Here is a 14,343-nt window from a genome sequence, read left to right as displayed (position 1 = left end):
GGGGGACAGAGTTTGTATCCCCTCTGTACCCCCAAGCTCTGACCTCTCCTGTGATTAATGAGCTGACGATTCTGCATCAATAAGGAATTAACCTGGAGCCCCTACCCATCAATAGTCAGGAGTCGAGGTCCCCGGCCTCACCCCCACCCGACGTAGTGCTCCAGGGTCTGAGCAGACCAACTCTGCGCTGCTGCTTTACACACCGAGCCCCAAGTCCTCTCCGCCACACTGCTGCCAGGAATTAACCCCTAACTGCCTCTGTCCATGCTACCCGTCACCCCGCCCTCACCACACACACACGGGCAATAGCTGTTTATATTGGTTTAATCCATGTCAAATGTAGTTTACAAAGGGAAAAGACAAGTACCTTTGTATAGAATATACAGACACAGCATCACACCGTGGGGCCCACAGGAGGGGTGGGGGAGACAACACTTTTCCCTGGGAACAGCAGCTCCAATCCCAGAAGTGGTTCTTGGCAGAAGGCTGGGCAGCCAGGAGCACCCTCTTCCAGCCCCCATCTCAGCCCCTGCTTCAGCTTCATTTCCATTTCCTGTGCCTCCCTCTCCCCCAACTCCTTATAAAGAGCCCCAGGAGCTAAGACTAAGGAGAGGATCATGTCCCTTGGGGCATGTGCCCCACGTCTGGGAGAAGAAATATACACCACTGAACACTGAGCACATGGGAGAGGGAAGGGACACCATGGGAGCGGGAGAGGCAGGTACCCCAACAGGCGGATGGGCCGAGCCCCCAGCCAGCCCTGAAGGGGGCACTGCTTCCAGGTGTTCTTAAAAAAAGAAAATCATACAACCAACCAAAGGGGAGGGAGGAGTGGAGGGCGAGGAATTGTCCCATTTATACACAACATTGTAAACATACATGGTCTATATTACATGTGCTTCAGTCTGGTGTCTGCATGTCTATCTGTCCGTCTGTCAGTCTGAGAGCTGGATCTCAGGAGCCTCGCCCAGCTACTCACCCCACCTACACCTCCCTGCCCAACCCTGGGAACAGAACCTGGAGCAGGTATGGTCCCCAATCTTGGTGGGAGCCAGCAGGCAGGGCTGGGCCTGGGCCTCCACTCTGGCTCCAGAGCCGCACGCACGTGCACGTGCATGTGTGTGTAGGTGCATGTATGTACATGGGAACCTGTGTGCATGTATGTACAAGGGGGAGGGTCACGTCACAGAGGCGGCAGGTGGGGCTGCTGGAGGCCAGGCCTCCTCGGTGTAGCTCACAAGTAGATTCTCCGCAAGTCTCCGGGCGCTGTGATGGTGTTGCACTGCGGGCAGAGCTTCTTGGCACCCTGCAGGGAGAACAGAGAGGGCTTTCTGTACACTGCGCACGTTTGCTCATGTGAGTACCTGGGCCTGCAGCCTGGCTCCCTGCACCAGTGTGTGCTGGGACCTTGGTGCTGTCAGCCCAGGCTAGGGACGAACGATAGAGTCTGTGAACAGGCAGGCACGCTCCTGTGTTGGGGGGATGCCAGGATCAAACCGCCTGGCCAGCCCCGCAGCAGGAGCCCCAGTAATGAGAACAAGGCTGGGTCCAGCTGTGGCTGCCGCAGCCCTAACGAGATTACACGCGGCCTTTGATCAGGACACAGAGCCCACGTCCGGGCCTTTTATTGCTGTCTCCGGGCGACATTTTAATGGCTGCTCCCGAGCGAAGAACAGGGGCAGGAGCAGAGGGAGCTTTAGGAATGGGAGGGGGAGGGGCCGAGGCCCTGGTCCTGCTTACCCACAGCCAGCCTCCTCCTGACCCGGGATCGCACCACTACGTGCAACTCAGTGGGCCTCGGGGGTGGGGCAGGCTCACAGTGAACCCATAGAGGGGCAGAATTTAATCACCCTGGGGTGGGGAGGCGAGAATGTAGTGAGCTCAGGGGGGACACTATCCTGGCTTCTGGCTGTGTGCTATGCTCCTGCTCCCCCTGCCCCTCCTCGTCTCTCCCCCCAAAGCAGGCTCAAGCATAAGCATGGACATCTGGGCAATACCCACAACGGCTATCCACCCCCAACCCCCATGCTGTCTCACCAGGGTCCGCAGCCAGCACTCCTCGCAGTGCACATGCCAACACTGGATGGACGTGAGGGGCATCGAGTACGAGTCCTAGGGAGGAGGTGGGCAGAGAAGGGGTCACACCGAGACTGAGCCACCCTCTGAAGAGCTCAGATCACAGTGCAGAGACCCTCTCCAACCCCGAGGGGGCTGAAGCCTGCCCAAGGGCACTCCTAGGTTCCCTTCCTCTCACCATGCAGATGAGGCATTTGTAACGGTCCCCCCGGGACAGCTGCCGTTCAAGTTCCCTGACCCGAGCCTTCAGGGCCTCAAACGTGGTCACAGCTGATTCTTCTGTTATTCTGTAAAAAGGACAGCACAGTTGGGCAGGCAGCAGGCTGGCATCCCTAATCGGAACCTCCAGCCCACACCTCCCTTGAATTCCAGAACCACGTATGCAAATATCTCCCAGACGTCCCGCCCCTGCACTGCCCATGTCCTATATCTGCAGACTCCACATTCCAGAACTCAGCTCCTCTCCCTCCTTGTTCCTCCACCTGCACCCTGGTGAATTTCTAAATCAGATACCTGGGAACCATTCTGAAACCTTTCCTTCCTGAAATGATCCCTATGACTCCTGACATCTAAATCTGTCATCGAGCTCCTCACACCTCTGGAACCTTCCCTGCTTTCCACCCCTCTCATCCATCACTCGTCTGGGTTCTTACGGTTTCCTCTATGGATTACTCACTACCCTGAATGGCCTCTCTGCCTCCAGTCCCCTCACTCCATTCCATTCTCCCAGCAGCCAGAATTTTGCAAATTTGACCATTTCTACTTCCACCATTTCAATGTCTCCCTCAGAGTAATGCTCTACCCAGTTCCTCACAAGGTTACAAGGACCTCCTGGGGCCATCCCTAGCTGGCTACATCCCTCAGCATCCCGCCACATACTGTAAGCTCTGTCCACACCGAAATACGAAGTTTCCCCACACACACCACTGGTTTTCATTCCCTGGGCTTCTCAGCACTTTCTGCTTCCTCCTGATCCCCCACCTCCTAACTCACTAGTTCCACCTCATCATTCAGGCCTAGTTCTCACCTTTTCCCAGAAGCATTTTCCAACCCTCCAGCCGGCGCCACCACTGGTGGCTGCCCCTTCTGTGCTCTCCAGCACCCCATAATGGACTCCACCACAGCAGTAAATGCAAATGCCTGTCTCCTCTGCTGGACTCAGTTCCCTGAGGGCAAGCTGCTCACTCCGCTAATACTGTGGGCCTTAGCTACACACTAGGCACTGAGGATGAGTAAACATTTGCTGAATAAAGAGTCCAAACCCCAGGGGGAGAGAGAGAGGTGGGGACTGGATGAGTCCTACAAATCTAGGTCCCAGGGCTCCTTGTGTCCTCCGAAGCACATCAGGTGCCCTGGCAGTCTTCACCTGTTGTCCAAGCACTGAGCAGGGAGGTCCCTACAACCTCCTGAAGACTTTGGGTTGCAATACTGAACAGAATAGCTAAGACTATCTCCTAAAACAGAACGGAATCCAGAGGTGCTCACAGAGGGAGAGGAATGCTTCCTGGAGGAGTAGAAAAGATGGCACTGGAGAAGGGCCTTAGGGAATAATAATGATAATACAAATAAAAGAGCTAAAATTTATTAAGTACTTACTAAAGGCCAGGGATTGTAGTGAGGGATGGAAAATTATCTTATTTACAACCCACAAAAACCCCATGAGGAGGTTACAATATTCCCATTTTATATACAAAGAAACTTAAGCAGAACAAACATTAAGTAGCTTGCCCAAAGTCCACACAGAGTGGGGGAGATGAGATTCAAACCCTGGCAGACTGACCCGGCGATCAACCAGTAACTGTGTGACTGACCGTTACTCTACATTGACGAGACCCAGGAGGAGACGGGTCTCAAGGCCGAGGGAACATAGGGACAAAGGCCAAGAGGCCCAAGAGCCTCGTCTGTCTGGAAGGCTCACCTGTGGGTAAGGAGAAGGTGCTAAAGTGGGAAAGGAGACTGTATCCAGGAAGACCTCAGATGCCACAAGCAGAGTTTATCTTACAGGAAGTTGCTGGGGATGTTGGAAGAGGGCTGTGAAAGGATAGGAGCTGAACTTTTAAAGATAATGAGGCAGCAGAGTGGTCTGAGGTGGAATCACAAGTGTGGCGTGTTGTGGGCAGGGAGATCTAAGGGTCCTGCTCTGCCAGCCTGGGGTAGCCCACTGGCTCAGAAAGCTTGAAAGCTTATAGGTGGTCTGTCCCTGCTGGGCGTGTTAAGTGGTATTGGGCGGTGAGGGCAGGATGGTGGGTACCATTCCCATGAGTAGCAACAAACTGCAGTCTCTGACCTTTCTCTTAGGGTACTAGTAGCAACATGTGACTTCCTGATGGCTGTGTCCCTCTCTCAGGGATGCTCCAGATGCATCACTCGATGGGTCCATGATTCTTTCTGCCCTGCCTCTGTCCAGGGAAGCTGAGAAAGGCTCTGGCTAATTCCCTGGGAGCATCCATTCCCCTTCCCAGCTCTGGAAGCCTTCCCCACCTGCCCTCCTCACAGGCATCTGCACAGCTGGCTCTTCCTTCGGCATTTTGCCCAATGCTGTGTGTGCCATCCCCGTCTGGGTTGCTAGTAATTCCTGACAAGGAGACAAGAATGGGTAGCTGTGCTCCCTTCCTCTCCAAAGACCAGACTGGGCCTCTCCCTGGTCCTATGTTGTTATTTCAAAGAGGGGGAAACTTAAGGCCTGGAGCCGGAGGCAGCCTATCCCACAGCAGAAAACGAATGAGCTAGAGGTGAAAAGGCAAAAAGGATGGGGCCAGGCAAGAATGAAGCCACTTCTCACTCCATCTCCAAAAGCTCGAAGGCCACCTCTAACACTCCAGAGTCCACCCTATCCTGGATTTGCTCAGCACATACCTGGCCTCTACTCATCACTCTGGTGACCTCTTCAGTCTCTGGTCACTGACCCAGTTTGGTTGTGAGCTATTCCTGAGTGCCCCTAGAGCACAGGGTAGAGAAATTCCTGGAAGGCATGCTTTCCCCCTTCCCTGGGTTGTGAAACAGATCTAAGGCGGGAAACCATATTGTGTACAAGGAAGAGAGAAGTCATGGGGACTCGGTGGACTCAGACCCAGTGGAGCTCTCCGCATGTGGCTGTGCCAGCATCCCGTCTACTGGCGCGTGTGCTCACACAGGTGGGACAGATCTCGACTTCCCCCAGCCTTGGGTGGGCAGTACCCTCACGGACGGCCACTGGCTCCGGCCCCCACCCCACCCTCAGGCGCCATCCCTGATTAATGATCTTGTCTTTCTGATTTATGAGCAGCCCCTGCAGACGAGGGTGGGTGCCCCTTACGGCCCCGCCTGCCCCGCTCAGCTGGAGTTGGAGAGAATTATTAAATAAACATCCATACGTCATTCCTCCCCCCCCACACACACAAGCTGGTTGCGCCAAACCCGTGCGGCCGCTCCGGCGCTGACACGGAGCAGCTGCGGTGATTCATGGGCAGCCGGGCCCCGCGCCTCGGCCCATACATCATGCCAGCAGCACTCGCAGCCCCGGCCGAGATAAACTGATCAACCACAACGGGCTGGAATGAATTTATGACAACACAAAATGGAGGGAAACAAATGGGAGGTGACCCTGGGCCACCGACCCGGCCCTGCACCGGCCTGCAATCCACTCTCCTGGCAGGAGGCAAGATGGAACACTGGTCTTGGAATGAAGAGGCTGCCTTTTAACCCTAGGCAACCTAGCCTCCAGTGGAGGGAGGGGTGGGTGTGGAGAGTTAAGCAGTGGCCAACGGCAGCAGCTCCAGGCACCCGAACTGGACAATGCCACCTCCTAGGGCTAGAAGTGGCCTTGCTTGGGCTTCTGGAAAGGCAGTAAGGTGCCCAGCTGATTTCAAGTCCTTGCGGCTCCTGGGGATCCAGGAGAGGGGCTGCCCAGCCCTGGTGAAGTGCTAAGGGATTCCCGTTCCCCCTTCCAGAGAACCCAGGCCAAAATTCCAACCAGAAGTGATGAGACCCAATGCTGCCTAAAACCCACTGCAAGCGCTACCCGGGACAAGAAAAATGAAACCAATTTAGCTCCCGATTAAGAAACAGAAACTAGAGATGAATCAAGTGTGCCGGCTGGGCTGGGCGGCCATACATCACATTCCCCGGGCGGAGGCCGCCGTGGCGGGCGGCAGGCAGGCAGGCGGGCGGGCAGGCGGACTGCTCCTCCCTCACCAAGGCTCCCAGGGCCGTGGCCCAGTGATCAATTCACAGGCAAGTGTAGCATCAGCGGGGCCCCACTGCCGGCTCTGTGCCCAGGGCTGCAGGCAGGACTAAGGGAGGCAGGAGCCCTGGTAGCCCACCCCTTCCCACTGAACTGCTATCCCAGGTGCCCCCTCCTGGCCACTCACTTCTCAATGTCACTGTTCTTGCAGGTCTTCTGTATGGCATCTTGCTTGCTGCTCTCCCCGTTGCTGGTAGATGGCATCTCTGTTGGGATAGAGGCAACTCAGACTCTGGTCTGTCTGGGCAGCAGAGGTGAGGGGTTGGGCCCGAGTCACCACCACTCGAATGTCCCCTCTGTCCCATTACTCCTAACTGCGGTCAGGACTTACCGTCACTGGCCCATTTAGAGAACTCAGGAGTGATGCGTGTGCTGGGAGGGCCACCACTAGAGGAAAGGAAGGAGAAATGACAAAGTGAGTCCTGCAGGCAGGCGGGACTGAGAGTGGGTACCAGGCTGACCTCTGCCTCAGGGCTTCCTAGCCCTCTGTGCCCCCCTCCCAGCCGGTGCCCACACTTGCTTTAGGACTGCGCCCCGGAGTGCCTCTCTCTCCTTGGCTTCTCCAGGCTCCTCGCCTGTGCAGGGGATGACGTCAGCCTCTGTGTATCTGGCATGGTAGTCAAGGACAATGGATCCTAGTTTGCAGTAGGTCCTGAGGGGTGAAGCTTGGCCAAAACTGAGACACTGACCCCGGGATGGTGATGTGGGTGAGTACTGGAGGTGCTAACTACTTTGCTCATTCCCCCTGGCTTGTCCCACCAGCCCCACCTGGTCCCACAGTGCCCCAAGGATACTGTGGCTTCCCATACTCCAGAGTGTCATCCCCGTCCACATCCAAGTCAGCATCACTATCCGGATTCTCTTTGCCGCTGCACATGACGAAGCCAGAGCCTGTGGGAAGCGGGATGTAAGGCGGACTGGGGGCCAACAAGACTAGGCCAAGGGGGCCTTCTGTTGCCTCTAGGTAGGGGTCAAGTTTTGGGCCAGACAGGCCCAGACAGAAACTTGAACACTGCGGTGCACTTGACGCTGACATTTCCATCCTTTTCGCTCTGCACACCTCACCCTTCTCTGTCACTGCGTGCTGCTCCAAGTGGTGTCATGAACTAGCCCATTCAAACCCCATTCAGGTCCTCAGGAGACACCCAGTCGAGGCCTGCTATGCACCTGTCTTCCCGGTCTAGGAAGAGCAGGAAGAGGACTGAGAAATCCAGGTCTGTAAGATCACCCGACCCAGGACCTCCGCATTCTCTCTGTCCCATGCCCCAGCCCGACAAGTCCATCAGAGGGAAGAGCAGACCGGCTAAGGCCAGTCAGAGCCATACAGTGGGACCCCCAGCCAACGTCCTGGTTTTGGCTGCCAGGTCTTTGCCAGCAAAAACACCAGGCAGCTGTTCAAATATTTGGTGTCTGAAGCGCCTGACATTAATTATTCATGTCTACCTCACTCAGCCCAGATTCCTGGACAAATGCGGTTCTAAAGGGATTAGGAAGGGACAGACGAGAGGACAGGCACACACACCTGCTTCTCAAAGCAGTCAGTGATGGCAAGCAGGCTAGAAGGAGGCAGGGCCAGGCAGGCGGTGACCCCACCAAGGTGCATCTGGCCCCACTATAGGCAGACTCTGGGCCAATGGGGAGGGAGAGCTACTGAAGCTACACTAGGCCCAGCTGCTTGCCATGTGGTCTGACCCCCAGGACCACCCTTTCTGATAGCCCAGGGTCAAGGGCCACAAAGCTGACCCTCCCTCCCCACCCCGGCCCGCTCCCAGTTGTCTCAGACCACTTCTCACGAGCCAGCACAGCAGCCCTGCCAAGACAGAAAGAGATGAAAGTGATGGCATCTGTGGTGAGTGGGACCAGCAAGGAAATCCTTCAAGAGGTCAGGAAGAAGTTTAGAATTCTGCCTGATGACCTCAGAAATTTCTTTCCACTCTCAGGTTCTTACACTCTCATCAGGATAACAGTCTTGTAATGGGTCCTCAAGCCTCTTGCTTACCATATAGTTCTGACCCTTCTTTTCCCTGCCCCCAAACTGATTATGGCTTCCCAGTGTGTATACAATCCAGCCCAGCTCCTCAGCCAGACCCATTAGGATCTGGATTTATCTACTTCTCTACCTTCACTTTTATTCCTCACTTCACTCCATAAGCCCTATGCATATGGACAAACTACTTCACCTCAAACATAACTGGATGTCCTGCTCTTAAGACCTTTGCTCTTGCTATTCAGTCCATCTGGAATGTCCCCATCTTTCAAGCCCATTTCAAGTTATTTCCTTCCTGACCCTTCTTCTCTCTCCCTTCTATGCCTCGGGTCCCTCGTCTCACAAAGGTCCCACTCATCCCAGAGGTAAGCAGCATCAGAGACAGAGGGACTAGGCGCTGCTAAGCTCCCCGCTCCCTGCCAGTCCTCATTTGCCCTCCATACGGAGGCACAACAAACTCGAGGCAGCAGGCAGGTCAGCAGCAGGGCCATTAAGCTGAGAAAACCCCGAGTAACAGCTCTGTCTCCTAGTCACGGCCAGGTGTCCTGACAAGCAATTCCCGCCTTGTGGGTGAGTGGCACCTCTATAAACCCTCTGACAGTTTGGGAGACAAACTCCGCCATCAATCAGAATGTAGCTATCAGGTTCACTTACAGCATGTGCCCCCCGAGCCCTGCCAACCCCGCCCCTCTCCCCCCAAGTCTGTGCAGCTCAGCAGTCAGCCTCACATCCTCAGCTCAGCCTGGCCCTGCCCAGCCCTGCTTGTGGGAATCAAAGAACCCATGGCAAAACAGAAAACGGGGCACTCCAAAGCCCCAGCTTCTCAACACTGAAAGCAACTGTGCAGCCTCACGTTCTTTTTTCTGTAGCCGCACTGCCTGCGAGGCCTGCAGCAGGACTCGTACTCGTGGACCACTGCTACTGAGGTTTCCTCAATCCTACGTGTTTTCTCGTCCCCATGTCTCTGTACCTCCTGTTCTCTGTCTGGAACCTTGTCCCTCTTGGTCTACACACCAAATACCTGCTCATTCTGCCAAGTCTGGCCGGCTCAACCATGCCTTCTACTACTAACCACAGTGCCTACACATAGTAGGTGCTCTAAAAGTTCTTCCTGAATGAACTCCCACCTCAGCAACATTCTTTCAACCTTTCCTGAGCTCATCCTCTGCCTGGCTTGACATCGAGGACATAGAGTTTCCAGATCTGATCCCTGCCCTCGAGGTGCTGAGTACACGTAAGACTTCCCCAGGTATTTCTACATAGGTGCCCCTTCCAGCAGAGTGGGCCAGGCCCGCAAACAGGTACCGTACAATACACCCAAGCACTAATGGCTAAATACCGTTCTCTTAGCCGTGCTAGAAGGCAGGCCAAGGCCTGATTAGCTGGTGGCCTGGAGAAACCGCTCAAGGCACAATCTTCCCTACCAGCCCCAGCCGGTCTTCTGCTCCTCCGACCAGTCAGGCAAGACAGAGAGCACGAAACACCTTGTTTACCAAGGAAAAGCCTCTTTGGTCTGAGCAGATGACTCTGACCCTGGCCCCATCCCCCAGTGGACAGATGTTGGGAACCTCTCTACCCCCCAGGTGTTGAGAACAGGCTGCCGCTGCCAATTTCACTCTTGTGCTGCCCCAGCCTGCTCCAACCTCCTTCCCAGCACATTAAACTTTATTTTCTTAATGAAATGTCACTTGCTGACTTCTGGCAGAATCATAATAAAAAGAAACGGCCATAAAGCCGTTTTATGCAGACAGCGCCCCCGCCTGCTTACCCCCCCTCCAGCTTTGAGAGGAGGGCTCCACAGTCATTTTATGTTCTCAGCTGCTGGAACATCCCAAGCCAGTACTCAGAGGCAAGATGGCACAGAGAGCTCCTTTCCAAGCCTCTGGCTCCTGTTCCATATAGCTCCAGGGATAATAGGCAAGCTGCCACGCCTGCTGCTGCTGCTATCCAGGGAAGGGACTCAGCCCAGGACCTCCAAGATGACCCAGAGCACCCTTTTGTCATCAAGGAGGCCCCCTTGCTGTGACTCAGCCCCACCTTAATGTGGCACAAAGGGCTGGGCTGCTGCCCATGGGGCAAAATAAGCCTGGTGGTCAGCGATGCTCAGCAGAGTGGGTCCCAGTCCTGGGAGGGTGGGCAGTGCGAAAAATCCCTTCCCTCCAAGTGAACACTTAGCAATGGGGGGAGAGGGTTAAGTGCAGAAATGAAAAGCAAGTCTAAATTTTATAAAAAATGACCCCTCTCCCATAAACGCATTTCTTCCTGGGTCATTGAGAAGAAGAAGAAGAAGAAAAAATCAGTGTTAATTTAATCAATTGATCAGATAATCGATTGAGAAACTGGAGATGCCCGTTTACTGGGGGCTGTAACGTCCTGGAACCTGAAACCACAAAAAAGGAGCCATTGATTTCTTCACCTACTGCTCCCAACAAAACCAGAGCCTAGGGAGAAAGGAGTCTTGGGGCCCTCCAGAAGTCTGCGTTCCAAGGGGGGTAGGGGTGGGGGCACAGCGGGGTGTAGGGGTAGCAGCTTCCGGAGAGTTTTACACTGGAATTAGTTACAGATGCAGTTACGGTGTCTTGTGTAAACGCCATCGATTGGGGAGCTGACAGTCTGGGGAGCTGCGATGCGGGACAATCAATCGGCCTGCAGTGTCACCTGCCACCTCGCTGAACAGTTGACAATGCAATTATCCAGTGTGGAGGCAGGGAGTTGGCGTGTGTCAAACGCACTTAGCCACTTTCCGGGCCTCCTCGATAACGCGTTTCACTGCCTCACGTCAGGAGAGACACGGAGAGACAGACGCCGTTTAAAACCATTGATACTTGCTCCTTCTGCCTGCACTCCCTCTGTCCCCGCTTAACAATTGTGTTCCAAAAGGCGATTAAATCCCGTCAGTTGCTACAGGGGACAGAAGGTGCCCTGCTCCTTGCCACCTCTCCAACCCCTCCCACCAGGCAACAGTTGTGACTGAATGTGGTTAGTTCGAAGGCAGCAGCCCTAGCCCTCTCCATTCCAAGACGGCCTCCAGCAGTTGGCTGTGCCAGCACCTGTTACTGACTAGACCAGGCAGCAGGGCTGCTTTGGGGGACAATTTTAGCACCCGGGCTCCCATCTTTTGGGAACCAACATGCCAAAGGGGCAGCAGCTAGGGCAGGGCCTATTTCTCTGTGCCCTTGGATTCACGATACCTCTGACCCCCGTGACCCATGATCTGGCACTGAAGTTTCCTCTCGCTACAGCCAATTCAAAGACCTGTGCGTAAGCTGCCCTGCCTGTCCTCTCCATGAGCCTCATCCAGGCTACTTGAACCAGCCTAAACTGAAGACAGGAACTTAAGATGCAGTCTCTAGGCCAGGGTCTGTGTAGGGGACAGGCCCTGCACAGCTGGTTCTCTTACTACCCTCCCTCTCCCTCTTCTCCAACTATTTGATTCATAGGGGCTCAATCCTGATTCTAGCCATGCATTTCCCTTCAGGGTTCAAAGATACAGTGGCAGCACCTTCCATTTCCGTGCAGCCTCCTGGGAAATTGCTCCATCTCATCACTCATGTGACTACCACATCACTGTCACCTTATCTGAAACCACCATTGCCATGTCTGCTCTCCATCCTGTCCATTTCAGAAGAGCTCCAGGCTCCTCAAACCAGCGGGATGAACGTTCAGTGGCAACCAGTACAGGGGAGGGATCAAAGCTCTCCACCTTAAGTCTCTTCTCCAGGACCCAGGAGACGGAGACAGGAAATAAGGAAAGCTGTGGCTCATTCACCACATACGCCCTTTGACTATAAGTAGCAGTAGGTTTGTCGCCAGGTCTGTACACTTAGGTTTTCCCTGTGGCCTGGTGCTCTGCCCAGGGCTGGCATGGTGCCCCAGAGGAGCGTCTTTTTCTCTTAACTGCTGAGCTCTCTTAGGAGGGTGTTGGTGGAGCACTAGGCAATGTGCGCTGCCCTTGATGCACCTGTAACTCTGGGTGGGGAGAAACAGCAGTAGCAGGTTAGCAAACCTAAGGTTCTGAGAAGATAATCAACAGCTGAGGCACACAGCCCACAATTTCTCCTAGAATTGGGGGGGGGGGCCAGTGTTTCCTAGACACCGAAAGTTTCTTCCAACTTACTCTCTTGAAATTTCTATTTCCTTCAGTTTCTTAAAGATGTAGTTCCAGCTGGACCTTGGTGCTTATCTGTTCTGTCTGGTCCTTCACTTTGTCCTAAAATACCAATTCCCAGCACTTCTGGACCTGAGCTATTTGGGCCTTGCCCTCAGTACCCACACGTCCCATCTCCAAGGCTTGCTTCCCTCAGCCAAGCGTCTCCACCACAACTCTTGCTTGTCCACTGGCTCCATAGCCGATTACATTCCAGGTGACCACTGTGCTCCATCAGTCCAGCTCCCAGTGGGCCCAGGATGAGGATGACGAAGGGGCCCTGGTCTGGGAGGTGGGGTAGGGGATGATCGGATACAGGAGCTTATCTGCAATTCTCCAATTCTTCCATATCTAACAAGGACCGCAATCTGTTCTGTCAGCGTGCACAGTGCAGCTTAAATGGGCCGCACCGCTCGCCCGCTCATCCTGCCTCTGCTCCCTCTCTCTGAAGTCGGCTGGGCAGCTTCTTCAGCTGGCGTTATCACTCCCTCTAACCGGTCTTGGCAGGCAATCTAATTCCTCCTGAAAAGGTCACCGCCATTTTAACTGCCTTTCAATCACATTAAGCACGCGCTGCCCGGCTTGCGGCCCGGCCCGCCCGGCGGGCGATCAATGCACTGCACTGACACCAGCCAGCCTGGTGGGGCCACACCCAGCCCCCCGAGTTGGGGCCTATCAGTCCTGGCCAGGGAGGCAGACTGACAGATGGCCCGCTGCTGCAGACGGTTCTGGGGGCAGAGGCAGTCAGCATCGCCAGGGCTTCCTTTGATAGTCCCTCCTCCATTGAGGAGCCTCAGCCTCCTCCGCTCCACTGTGCCCGCGCTCTGCCTCGTGGCCCCCGCTGATCTCGCTGTAAAACAGCCTTTCAAGTCTGCCTGTCTTTTGACTGCACTAAGCTGTTTAAGAGGCGGCAGCAGCTTCTATCAGGAAAGCTGGAGCAATTCTCTGCAGATAAAGGCACCTCCGGCCCCGTTCCCTCTTCAAGTCTCACTCTCATTCTCGCTCTCCAAATCGCTCAAAGAAAAGGCCCCTTTGAACTCCCATCAGGAATTCTTGAAAGGAACAACCTCACAGTGTAAACACTCAGGGAAAACTGACACCCGCCCGGGGCCTAAGAGCCCCTCACCCCGGCTCTGCAAGAGCATCCCAGCACAGGGAAAATACTTTGTCAAATCAGCAGGCCCTATGCAGCTTTATCCCCCTTAAGCCCCAAAGCCATCACGTCCAGTTCTGTGCCAAGAAACCTGACTAAGAAGTTGCCACAGCAATGGAAGATCTGAGTATCTGCAGTAGCCGACAGTGGACCCAGAGCAGCGTCCTGGAGCTGACCCTACACAGGCTGCCACCGTGTCCCATTCATGGGATCCTGGGTTTTGCTGCTCGTCCTCCCGGGGCCTCAGACACTCTCAAACTCTAGGACAGGAGCAGAGTGAAATGGCCAAAGAACGTTCCCCCAGCTCAGTGCTTAGGCTTGGAAACCAGTTTGGTCTGATTAACCTTCCTGGTTTATACTTGGCTTGTCCCCAAACACTTGGGTAACATAAGAGAAGCCCGTTCGTGTAGCCAGTCTGAATTGGACAGCACTGTGGAGACCACCCCTCAGTACCAGCCCAAGTAGCAGGGCCCCAAAGAGGCAGAGATCCTCTTCCCAGCTGCTGTGCGATTCCCCAGGGACCAGACACAGCAGTACTCCCAAGGGTAATGCCCAGAGAACTGGAGGCAGATGGGAAGCAGATTGGCTCACTTAATGACCACAAGCTGCAGTGCCAGCTGTGCCTGTGCAGAGAGAGAGAAGAGCTAGAGGCCAGGAGGCAGATAGCTCCACCTTCCCCTGCCCAAGGCAGGGGAGGTGAACAGGAGGACACTGGCCCTGGGCTATCTGACCTGGTGTGGGCGGGGGACTTCTACTGG

The 14,343-nt window shown here is 54.9% G+C and overlaps 1 protein-coding gene across 3 annotated transcripts in view; it reads right to left on the bottom strand.

Annotated features, from left to right (window-relative positions):
• Nucleotides 1–306: 306 nt before the first annotated feature.
• RNF220 (ring finger protein 220) overlaps nucleotides 307–14,343 on the bottom strand; it is a 213,211-nt gene continuing 199,174 nt past the window's right edge. For all 3 annotated transcript variants that reach the window (XM_074334607.2, XM_074334608.2, XM_074334609.2), the window contains 7 exons: nucleotides 7,093–7,189; nucleotides 6,819–6,905; nucleotides 6,630–6,685; nucleotides 6,426–6,504; nucleotides 2,255–2,363; nucleotides 2,038–2,112; nucleotides 307–1,306 (listed from right to left, as the gene is read on the bottom strand). In XM_074334607.2, the coding sequence (XP_074190708.1) occupies nucleotides 1,235–1,306; nucleotides 2,038–2,112; nucleotides 2,255–2,363; nucleotides 6,426–6,504; nucleotides 6,630–6,685; nucleotides 6,819–6,905; nucleotides 7,093–7,189 (575 nt within the window). In that variant the 3' untranslated portion in view covers nucleotides 307–1,234. The remainder of the gene's footprint in view (nucleotides 1,307–2,037; nucleotides 2,113–2,254; nucleotides 2,364–6,425; nucleotides 6,505–6,629; nucleotides 6,686–6,818; nucleotides 6,906–7,092; nucleotides 7,190–14,343) is intronic.

The sequence above is a fragment of the Rhinolophus sinicus genome, chromosome 14 (assembly GCF_057876585.1).
Source record: "Rhinolophus sinicus isolate RSI-liver-muscle chromosome 14, RSI-T2T, whole genome shotgun sequence".
NCBI classification, from domain to species: Eukaryota; Metazoa; Chordata; class Mammalia; order Chiroptera; family Rhinolophidae; genus Rhinolophus; species Rhinolophus sinicus.
The sequence above is the reverse complement of the archived record's forward strand: the minus strand, read 5'-3'. Positions and strand labels throughout refer to the sequence as shown.